Below are 12859 nucleotides of genomic sequence, written 5' to 3'. Positions count from 1 at the left end.
GGCTCTATCACTTAGTGTAACCGCCTTGGGTTTAATTGTTAGTATGAAAGAGAGAGACAGAGAAAGAACAAAAGAAAGGGAGAAAGGCAGGAAGGTGGGAGGGAGGAAACAAAGAAGGAAACTGTAAAATAATATCATCCCAATAGAAAAATTTAGCTTCAATTTAAGTGAATAAATTCAGAAAATATTTGCAGAATGTGTAACTAACAAAGATTTAATAAACATAATATACAAAAAGTTCTACAAATTATTTGTTTAAAAATTCTTGAACAATCACTTTATGACATCAGAAATATGTAAGGCTAATAAAAATCTGAATAATAGATATGAAAATATCCAATATCTCTGAGGATGTGAAAAATATGCTTACTATAAAGGTATTCTAGCAATTCTAGTTATAGGAATGTGTGATTCTCCTTCCAAAAACTTGTAACTGGGAAAATGTGAACAAACATACCCATTTCAACATATTTGTAATGGAGAAATTAGGAAAGCCTAGAAGTAATATAAAAGCATATCTTCAGTGCAGTGGTATATATTAGAGTCTAAGTAAATAACATCACCCACTGGAAGTAAAGGATCAGTAATTATTTTGGAAGAAAAGAAACAATAAAGCAATATATGTGTTAGAATCTGGTACAACTAACTGTTAAGAAACCTGCACTGAAATCTTTACAGTGGTTCACTCTGGAAGGTGAAGTTGTACTTTATGCTTCTGTTTTGTTTGTTTTTTATTATAAGTATAGTCCATTTTCCCACACTACAACAATTAAAATTAAATAATAGCACATCTTTTTCTAGTCTCTTCTGTGCCTCAAAGCAATAGTTGTCTTAAAAGAAATGAATCCAAGTCTGAATTTCTCCTCTAGAATATGACATTTTTTCCCCTTAGATGAAAATTTGATTTTGTTTTTTTCCTGTTAGGGAAAGGTGAGCATGGAAAACCTTACCCTCTCACTGAAGAGGACAACGATGACTCAGCTTACAGAGAGAATGGTTTCAATATTTTCGTCAGCAATAATATTGCTCTAGAGAGGTCCCTGCCAGATATCCGCCATGCTAAGTAAGTATCAGCACGTCGTGTGTGCAGGTTGGGTTATTTGATTCATTTGTATCTTTGATGGTTTTGTTTTATTGTTTTTGGTATGTATTACTGTGAAATGTTCAACCAAAAACTTTTACTCTAATAATTTTGATTAAAATTTATTTCGTAATCTTAAATACTGCCGGTTCTCTAAAGTTGAACACACATTTTCATTAATATTATCTCCATTTCAAATGAAATACTTTAAGAAAGTGTCCCTACTTTTTACCTCCGATCATGCAATTTGAGTCAAATATTTTCCTCTGGTTAACAGTGCTGTCAGAGCTGTCTCATATCTGCCTTCTGTGGACTTCATTCTCTCACCAGACATGTTTATTGCCATTGTCATTTCTCTCCCGTAAACCGTGTTAACAACGAATGTATCCATAATCCAGCAGGAATGATAGCTTGTTCAATTTCCTATCACTTTATGAACCATTTGTGGTTTGTCAACTGACAGTGATTTCAGTTTTTATTAAATCATAGCAAATATTATACTGTAAGTGGAAACAATAAAAATACCTCAAATCTATCTTCCTTCTCCCCATCTCTATCTTTAAATTGCTCACTGTACTTTTGTTCTAATATGTGTGGTTTTCCTGATATCTTAAGCCCAAAAAGATGCCAAGAACTTGGGATGTGATTAGAATTCAGAAATTATTTTGCCATGCATACCTGATAAATATACTCACTTTTACTAGTATGTTTGCTCATCCACACACTTCAGTCTCCATATACAAAATAAAATCATGGAAACTAATGAAAATAAGCTAGGAATCTAAATTAAATCATTAACATAATATTAATAAAATTAAACTTTGGGTAAAAATATTTAGCCCTTTAGGGAAAAAAATCGGTATAGTTTGGGGGACAATTTTCTTATTGTCATATTATGTCTTTATATATTTCTTTGAAAATGTAATAAAATTATTCATTTTCTCCTCAGATTTTATGTGAATTTGCATTTTCTTTTACAGTTAGGCAGAGGATTAATGTGAATAAGGAATTAATTTTTCTCTAAACTGAATGTTTTATATATTGGTCTAAGCCTTTTATCTAGGCAAATTATTCCCAGGTTACGTGAAATTATCTGCAGTAATTCCCACTGACCGAGACCATTTCTAGTTATGAGACATTTTAATACCTAATTACACACCATCAAAGATGCATTATATTGAATTGTTGGCATAATAAATGTGTTCAGAAAATAATTTCCATCCACTTCATTTCCACCCCCACATTCCAGTTTTAATGTGTATTCAAGTGAAAAATATTGCAGGTGGCAATGGGATAGAAAATCACTGATTTCAAAAGAAGGACGATATTCCTGTTCTTCTCAGGAGTATATTTCTAATGTAACCAACACTTAAGAAATTCTGTAATTGGACAATGAGAATAGAAAGAAAATGAAAAAAAGGTAGAATGTATGCCAACATTTTTATGAGACATTTAGTGTACCTTATGGAAAAAAATGTTACTCCAAATGTCTAGAAAGCAAAATGGGAGTGAAATAATACCAAACAAGAAAATAAAGCAAGAACAAAGAAATTTAAAATAGGGAAAATCTTACTACAATGTTAGAACTGGACTTGAGAAACGCTGAGGAATAGTCAGGAATGGTGGCTTACCTTGGTTAGTCTGGCATCTGACTCTTAGCAATGCAGGAAGATATATCTAATGTCACCTGGAATGTTTGCAATATCCCAGCTACAGGAAACCAAGAACCAAGAAAATCTTACAGAGACCCCTATCCTGAAAATTGTTTTAGTTTTTCACACCATCTATCTTTTGCTATTGACAAAATTTCCCCCACTGTCTCCATATTCAGTTTATGCTTTATGGTTGGCCTTTGTACGATTTTGAAGATGTGCTCTTTGTATTTAAATTCTCTCTTTGGTAAATGTCAAGTCATATCTATATCCTCATTGCTTGGAATCTATCCTTAGAGCATTTTTTATAATTTAGTTAATAAAATGCTGATGTAAGAAATCCAGTATGAGCACTTTGTTTGACAAAGTCTAGTCAATGGTTATCTTGGTGACCTGCAATCATTTTTTCACACTTTATTTTTTCCCTTTCTTTGTATTTAGCCACTTAACTGGGACACATGCTACACGTGTGCTTTGTAAGCTAAGGAATATGCTATCTAATTTCCAGTACAAGATGGGAAATATAAGACATCTATTTGAATACAAAATGGACAGTAAAGAGAAAAAGTAATGTGAAAAAATTACTGACATAGAAGATAAGTTCTAATAAACTTATTGTAAATACATCGGTAGTAAAATGAAATTAAAGAATATCTGCATAAACTTCTGGACACAAATAACAGTTATGATGTGTTCTTCAAAAGTTGTCATATTTAATGCATAGAAAGACACATCTATTTAAAAGAAAAACATGAGATTAAAACACATAAAAGCCATTTATAGTAGGTGAGTTTAGGTAGGATTTGTGTAGAATGCAGGCAAACTCATTTCATCTGAGATGTTATTCCTTAGTGTACATACATATGTTCATGTAAATTGCATATACATATGTATAACTTGAGATGGATTTCTAAGATGACTAATTAGGTGCAATAATTTAAAAGTAAGATTATCTTACCCTGTATTATGGGTTTTCCTTCTTGATACTTATTTTTATATCATGTTCCTGGGATGTAAATAGTTTTATCTTCATGATTTTGACACTAAATAGAATACTGACTATTAAGAAAAAGCTGTGCTATCTCATCTCCTGAGAAATGTAGAATAATTTCTAGAATCTCTTAAATTATATGGTGATATTCAGTATTGTTGCAATTATTCTAGAACAACATATCACAACTCTATTTGTTCACTGTACAATTTCAGAAACAAATCAGTAATTGGTCCCCAAATAATTCAGTATTAAAAATACCTTTATTATTGATACTCTGTTGCTGGGCATGATATGGATGTGGGCCACGTGTAACATGTAGTACTAACCTCCAGAATTAGGTACACTCAACCTTTAAATCATAGATTTTACTGAGGAATCTAAGGGTAAATGCAAATCTGAAAGCATATGGGGTACAGTGAATGGTCGCACAGTCAAACAAGTTCAAATACAGAATGAAGAAAGAGCTTAGCTGAACATCATAAGCTCTGTAGCCCAAACTCAAAACTTAGCAATGCTGTCTGTTCCTTTCTGCAAAAAGGCATGTCTTAGAAGGTGGAGACAGGGCAGGAGTGTTAATGAAACGGCTGTCCCATCATGTGGGAATACCTCTTTCCAGCCCAGAAGCCTCCTCCCCTGATAAAGCATGCCCAATATTTACTTCATATTCAAAGAAAAAAGGCAATTTCTCACCATACCTAAACACTTGAGTTAATTTTTTTCACTTTTCCATATCTTATATTCTAAATACTTCTTCCTGACAAGCAAGTATGTCAATTCTAAGAAAATCATGGAGGTGAACAGCTCAATTTGTCATTTTAGCTTTTTATTTACAATTCACTAAATCAGGATGCAGACTTATTTCTGGTTCCTCATCAGAGACGAAAGTTATTAAAACTGAGATCAGGGGTCTGGGGATTTAGCTCAGCGGCACAGCTCCTGCCTGCCAAGTGCAAGGTGGTGAGTTTGATCCCTGGTACCGAAAAAAAAATTAAAAGGAAAGGAAAAAAACCCATGATTAAATTTGTGAAACAACTTTGGTTCTTTAGAAAACATAATTACGTGCTCATTTTTAAAATTAAGGTTTAGTCATTGATGTATACTTAAAAGATTTGTGTTAATTTTATGTGAGGTAGAAAAATGTGATTTAACTATTTTGACTTGTCTAATTAATGGTTAAATTTGTTTATAGAAAATGTCTAAGTCTAACCACATAAAAATGTCCAAGGATAATTTCTCTTCATTTCTGTTACAAAAGCTACATAAAAATCTGCATTGCATTGGTTGGTTTCTTTTCATAATTTTATTAATATGTTTATGAATTTAGTGAAGTACCTTTATTCAGTAAATGTACCACTAACTTAGAAACAAAGTAAACTAAAATGACTGTGCTTTCAAGCCAGGTCTGAATACTGCCACAGAGAGGTGGATGCGATCCTTTAAATCAAATGCTGTTCCATGGTAGAATACGTCCAAATATGACTGAAAACAAAGGATGTAAATCTTCAAGCTAAAACTCTTACAAGGCAAAGGTTTGATTGATAAAGAAATCCAAGAAAGCATGGCATGGTGGCACAGACTTGTATTACCATCCTTCTGAGGAGGCCTACACAGGATTTGAGTTTGAGCACAGACCAATTGTAGCAATTTAGCAGCTTAGTGAAATGGTGTCTCAATAAAATTATTCTTAAAAAGATTGGGGATGTATTTCAGTGCAAAAACCTTGGATTTGATCTCCAGTTCTACAATAAGCTAAATAAATATTCTTAGATATAAACATAAGCAACAAAAGGAAAAACAGATAAAAATATTTCATTAATTTTTAAAAGTTCTGTCTTAAAAACATTACCAAGGATGTGAGAAGAGAACCCATAAAATCAGAGAAAATATTTCTAAATCACATCTGATAAGGGACTGATATCTAGAGTACATAAAGAGCATTTACAGTTCACAAATAAGAAAGCAATCCAATTAAATATGAGCAAATGATCTGAATAGGGAGTTGTCCAAGCCAGATACATAAATGGTCAATAAACTGTTCAATATTATTAGTCATTATATTTCCCTAATGACTAATAATAAAATCAAACTAAGATAATGCTTCATATCCACTAGGATGATTATGACTATAAAGTCACAAATAACAAGTGTCAGTGAGATTGCGGAAAAATCAGAACCTACATACACTGTTCATAAAAGTCTGAAATGGTGCAAAAAGTTTAAAAATCAATCTGGAAATTTTTAAAATAATTAATCAGTTAATTTACAATACAACACTTCTACTTCTGAAATGTACCCAAGAAAATAAAAACATAAGTCCTCTCAAAACTGTAGCAGCATTATTTGTAACAATCAAAAGGAAGAAACTACCCAAATGACTATCAAATGATGAGTAGGTTAATAAATTGGTCCATATAATGGAAGATTATTCAGTCATGAAGGATACAAACACTTATAAATTCTACATCATGACATAATGTTAACTTTGAAAATTACTATGCTAAGTGAAAAAACCAATCACAAAATCTTACCTAATACATGATGGAATTCACATGAGTGTCCAAAATAGGGAAATCTACAGAAACACAAAGTACACTGTGTTTAGTAAGTAACATGGGATAATAACTAAATGTTTGAAATTTATTTTTTAATTGAATGGTATGACCTTAAATTGATTGTACTTATGTCTCTGAATGTCTGTGAACATACTACAAATACAGAAATGTATACTTTAATGGTCAAACAAATGAATCCTCTGGTATACAAATTCTATTTGAATAAAGATATGTTCTAGATATAAATCACTATCACTTCCTTCTAGTCAAATAATTTTATTGTACTTCATTTTTACCAAAATAAAAGAATTCCCCTGGTAGTGTTATCATCAGAGCCAATGTAATAAGTATTAACCACTAAAAGTTTGTAAGTTTTATGTAATGATAAAAGCCTACTATTTTTGAAGTGGAAGATTTAAGTATGCCACTATCATGGGCACAACTTATAACAAAACTTCATTAAAAATATGGGACTCTGATGTGGAAAGGATTGTTCGGTATTCTCTGCAGAAGTGGTAAGAAGTGTATAGTAATCACATATTTTAAATATATTTTCTTTATTATTCTGCCTTACCCCAGCGGTATCAGTACTTCCACATCTATAAATTTCCTCCAGCGAACAGTCGTTAGGTCTATATAGATATTGATTTCCTCAACTGCCAATTACTCTTTATCAAGCTTTTTCTTGTCAAAGTCACTACTGACTTCTGTGTTGCCAAAAATACAATGTATTTGTCTGCATGTTGTGAACTTTCGAAAACTCCATAGATATTTTGTTCTTTTCCTCTTTTTTTCAGTTCTCTGCTCTCTTGATTTCTCTTCCCATGCATTTTAAGTCTCTTTTGGAAAATGATTCCTCCATATCAAATACTATATGTTAAAATTCATTGGTACTTAGTTCTGTTACATTTCTTCCTTTTTTGACCTTTCCTCATGCATCTTATCCAGTGAAGCCTCTGAATTCTATTTCTCAACTTTGCAGCCAAAATATATCTGAATACACCCCCTTCTAATCTCACAACCACCATTAATTAGAATGTTAAAATAACAATTTAATTGGGCTTCAAATACTCTTGTTTCTCAGAAATACATTCAGCAGTGTGTGCAATTGTGAACTTTAAAAGCTATGATGGAATAAAACAATTCCTTTTTTAAAATACTTAAGACTTCCTTTGTTCAAAACAAGGACAACTCAGAAAACATCAATGCCCACCTCGCTAACTGTTTCATCTTCCCCTTTGCTCTCTCCTTCCCTCTGGACTGATTCTGCCAACCTGCATGAACACATAACAGAGTGAAAATAAATTATTTTGTATCTTAGCATGGTTATAAAATATATTATAATAAAATGTTAATCATATTACTATATAAATATTAATGTATAAATATTCCCATGTAATGGGTTACTACATTAACAAAGAAATGGATGAATGAATATACAAATAGCAAGACCCCTCTTACTCAAACATACTCACACATACTTCACAGTACAGACTTATTTTTCGGGCCTGTCAAAGGCAAATAAATTGCTAGTTATCACTACTTTATCAAGCCCAACTGCCATGGCAAGATTAGAACAGAAACACTGTGTGACTAAAACCAGCCATTGAAAATTCAATATGCTGACATTAGAACAATTACTATGTAAATTGGTGCTTGGAAATGACTTATACAGATGGGCTTTATAATATACTTGTCACGAGCCAGATGCCAACTTGACATTTTATTTTGCTGCTGTTGACAGTGGGGCACAGGGAACTGCAGCTGAACTGAAATGTTCTTTCAAGAACCACGGAATGCCAAAAGGTTAAAAAAAAAAGAAGAAGAAAGAAAGAAGCTGCCTTAGCTTTCTGAGTATGTCTGATCCCCTTATGAATTACAAAACAAATAGATTTTCTAAATGTTATGGTTGTGATTTTAATTGTCCCCCACAAGCCTAAATGCTGAAGGTTAGTTACTGGCTTATGGAACTTCGGGATGTGGAAGAATCTTTGAGGGGAGGGGCTAACAGCAGGAATTTTGACCATTTGGCAGAGGGTGCTGTTAAAGAAGATATTGGGGGCCTGCCCCATGCTATTTTGCTTTTGGGGTGCCTTGAGCTTAACAGCTGCCTTTTCCACATTTCCACCATGATTGGTTTTGCCAGGGCAAGCCCAAAGCAAAAGGGTCTATAGACAATGTACTGAAACCTCTTAAACTGTGGAGCTGAAATAAATATTCTCTACTTTTAACTTCTTTATCTGAGGTGCTTTTCACAAAAGGCAGAAATTTAACCCACTAACTAAACTTCTGTTCTGTAATCTTGTTTAGAAAAATCTGAATTTCCTTGAATCGAGGCCCTTAACTATCATCTATCAATTAAGCCACTTTACACAGCTTTTTGAAGACTAGAAGGCAATACATGAATTATTTAACTAATTAATTCATTAATTTAGAGAGTAAATTGCTGTCACTGGTGCTTACAAATGGATCTAAGATATTCTTTTTTGGGTTCAAGCATGAAGGCAAACAAATTGTAGTTTTTATGTTGATTTCCTCCCAATTGCACGTGAATGAAACTGAGTGGAAATGAGTTACCATTCTCTCTATTAACATTCCAGGGAATTCCCTGCTTACTCCAAAATAGCAAAAAACAGAACAATTTATAATGTGGACCCTGAAGGCAGCCCAAGAAAGTAATTCCCTACACATTTGTCATGATAATTACCATAGGGATAATATTGCAACACATTTAATGGCATTGTATGAAAAATGTTCCATATGTCCCATGTTTCACATAGACATTTTTATATATTAAAGTGTGTATAAACTTATTTTACTCTAAAATATGTTAATATAATTAAAAACATCTTTAAAAGAATATTATGAATTCACTTTCAGATTGTTTTATAAGGAGATATCTGGGGAATGGTAGATACTACATGATTAAGACACCAAACTAAATTTAAACAAGTATGAAGAATATGCATGACTCAAACCACATAAATGAAAATATTTTTTCTTTCCCTAATATTATTGTAAATGCAAGTATTAAGGCACAAATTCATTTACTTTTGAGGCCTCTAAACATGATGACTTTAAATATTAAACTTAAATTTGACTTTTTGAAAGGATAACCTGTATAAATACATATTTTGAAGATTTGAATAGCTTTATAGAATACATTTCAAATACAGATCTTTTTTGTTATTCAGCATTCCGATTTGACTTTTTAAACTACAGAATATTTTTCTTACTATAACAACTATTAAATTGTTTTCTGAGAAGCAACTTTGTCACATGGAAACAGCTTGAGACTATCAGATCTTGCTTTTAAATTATACTAAATTGTAGCAGAGCTGTTTTTAGCCCAGGGTTAATTTGGCACCCTCCTGCATCAACTCTTCTAACTGTATCCATATGCTGCCCAGTTCTTTCTGAAACTATGTGTCCTAGATATTTTTGTTGTAATTATCTTTGGTGCTTCCTGACCCCGTAAGATGTATTGCTTCTCAAGCCATCATTGACCAGAACCCAGCTGAAAACTTGAGGGAGGCTCTTCAACTCTAGTCACTTGCTCTCCCCAGACTCTTGGTTTCATTTACTTAATTTGGTCAGATCATTTAGTTCTGCTTACATTTCCCATGACCTGGAATCTTGGGCTAGAGAGTAAGCAGGAAAAACCACTTCTTGTTTATCAAAGAATACTGTATTTTGTTGGTTAACTTTTCATATCTTGCAAAAATATTCACATATTTTTATTTCACATTTAAAAATCCAGTTTATGTGGGTCAAATGAAAAGTAAATATCATGCCTATTGCTCCATTTGGTTATAAGAGGAAATTCCAATGATAACTATACCTAAAAACACTATTAGATAGAAACAGGAAAATGTTATATTTATATAAAATTATGCAAAACTATATATCAGTGGCTCTGAGGGCCTGAAAAAGTTTGTATAACTGTCCCCCAGAGCTCCATGGGCTAAAAGCTTGGGTGCCAGACAGTGGCACTTTTGGGGTGGCAGTAGGACCTTTGAGATGTTGCCCAGGAGAATGAAGTTAGTACTGTTTAGATTGGCAAGAAGGTCTCTGTTTATTGCAGTGAGTGAAAATAACCACAATCTTGAGTCTTGCCATAGGGCCAGTTTTAAATGAGACCGCGTATGTGTATTTCGAAGTGAGCACTGGGTCTCTCTTTTCCTCTTTCTCTAATTTCTGGCCACCAGGTCATCATGCAGAGAGCAGCTTCTTCTGTCACATGCTCTCCACCATGATGGCATACTGCATCACTGGCTCAGAAACTACAAAGCCAGGTGACCATGGACTGAAATCTCTGAAATCATGATTAAAGGGACTCCTTCCTCCTTTAGGTTGATTTTCTCACTATTTTTCCCCAGCTACTGAAAGCTGACTAACACACTATGTAACACAGCATTTTCAAGGTGTTTTGTATTTGGATATAGATCTTCTCATGACACCCTTATTTTACTTGCCATCTCACTGGGGACATGCTCTTGAAAGGATATTAAGACCACAGTCACTCCTCTTCTCTCTGCTTTTTTCCTGACCACAGTGAGGTGAGCGTTTTGTTCTGTCCTGTGCTCCCCTCATGATGTAGTGGCTGCCACAGACCCAGAGTAACAGGCTCAACTGTCAGTGGACTACCACCTCTGAAAACATGAGCCCAAATCAGCCTTCCTCTTTTAAATTGAGCTTTTTAGATATTTTGTCATAGTAATGAAAAGCTGACTCACACAGAGTTTGTATTCAAATGATGGTTCATCAGAAGTTATTGTTTTTATTTTTTGATAGGTATTTCTTCGTATATATTATTGAATGGTTTATTTCCAAATATTCATGGATGATAGATTGCACATTTCAATAAAATATTTGAAGTAATAAAATCATCTATTTTTTCTTAAAGTATTGTTTTTACATAATTATAATTTATGTGGTAAATATGAAGATGTCTTAAAAGGTCAGTTAAAATCAAAAGTGAAGATGCTGGCTTCCTATTATTTCCTTTGGTTATCTTGCTGTGTGAGCCATGACCACATTTCAAGAAATGTAGCTACTCCTTAGAGCAGGGAGACTGCTTCATTTCTTCACCCAGCATACTATTTTGCCAACTTAACTGTAAAGTAATTTATATTAAACTCTCCAAATTCTAAGATCTTAATTACTGATTAAATGAAGGAATACATGAAGCCAAATAATTTCTTAAATATGGTCACAGCTCTAGTGCACCCTGATAATTATATTTCTCTAAGCGTAGAACCCTAAATATCACATGATTTTATCCATGAAGAAATTGAAAGTTTTGGATTAAATGTAACCAAATGGGTAATTTTGTTTGTTTTTTTATTTTAAGAGAAGACAGAAGACTAGAATGACAGTGTATATTAGTATCATTTGTCAAATATTTCTGGTAATACTTTTATGAAACTATAAGATTTTACATCCCAATCCTTGTGTTGTGTGACTGGTTCTGACCACTGAACTGTGATCAAGGACAGATCATTTAGTCAGCACCAGATTAAGAACCATTTACATTCTCATTAAACCTGTCCCAAAGATAAGTCTCAAGATTTTGTCTATTGTCATTTACTGCAATGAACAGAGACCTTCCTGCCAACCAACACTGAGCAGGAAGACAAAACAGAAATAGGGACATTTATAACCTGGCACGACACCCTGACTCCTATTGTTAATAAGCAGAAAGAAAACAAAACACACTATGCATGAGATAAATCCATATTTCTATAAGCTAACAAAGTGATGTAAGGATTGACATACACAGGTGTCCTGATGCGAGTATATTACTCAAAATTTATGATCCCAGAAATTGTTTGAATCGGGATGGGTAGTGTTGACATAGTTTTCAAAACTAAATACACAGACACAGGCAGTGAGAGAGACTATTTAAGTGACAATGAGAAGCACATAAGGATCTTATGAACCCCAAGTACAAGTTTATATAAATGTTCACACTATAAATTTGGCATTGTTACTTACATGACACTTTTAGACAAAAAGGAAATTATTAAGTCTTGTGCTTATTTCATGCATTTGTAATTAAAATTTACTTTTGACATCTTCCTATTCTTGAAAGGGAAACTCATGCTTTTGCAAAATGAATAAAATAATAAAGATAAATTACCATTACCATGAAAGATATGTTTTAAAGTAAACACTCTTACAATAATTATACTTTTTAAAACCTCTCAGCTTGGCAAATGTCAATATAGAATACCAGAAATGTATTGTTTTTAAAAAAACATAGAAGAATAAGAGAAATTTACTACTTAATTTACTTGCATTGCTGTGAAGGGTTTAGCAGAATGTTTATTAATATAGATGGGATTTTCTGTCACCTTTTTAAATGCCTAAACAATTTGTCACTTCTCTCAAGTAAACATTTAAAGGCCTTAAACTATTTCTTTTGTCTTTCTAGTGCATTTAAAATTTTCTAACCATTTATATAAATCCTTCCTCAACAATGAGATGTATTCATTTCTAAGCCACTCCTAAATTCTGAGTTAATTTTATACAAATGCTTATTTGAAAATACTACAATAATGTGAAATGCAATAATTGT

At 32.9% G+C, this 12859-nt stretch overlaps 1 protein-coding gene across 1 annotated transcript in view; it reads left to right on the top strand.

Moving 5' to 3' along the window:
• Galntl6 (polypeptide N-acetylgalactosaminyltransferase-like 6) overlaps window positions 1-12859 on the top strand; it is a 1020690-nt gene that overhangs the window by 422784 nt on the left and 585047 nt on the right. The window contains exon 4 of the mRNA XM_005373544.2: window positions 925-1063. Coding sequence (XP_005373601.1) covers window positions 925-1063 — 139 coding nt within the window. The remainder of the gene's footprint in view (window positions 1-924; window positions 1064-12859) is intronic.

This window comes from Chinchilla lanigera, unplaced genomic scaffold (genome assembly GCF_000276665.1).
Source record: "Chinchilla lanigera isolate Chin_1 unplaced genomic scaffold, ChiLan1.0 scaffold00002, whole genome shotgun sequence".
NCBI lineage: Eukaryota > Metazoa > Chordata > Mammalia > Rodentia > Chinchillidae > Chinchilla > Chinchilla lanigera.
The sequence above is the reverse complement of the archived record's forward strand: the minus strand, read 5'-3'. Positions and strand labels throughout refer to the sequence as shown.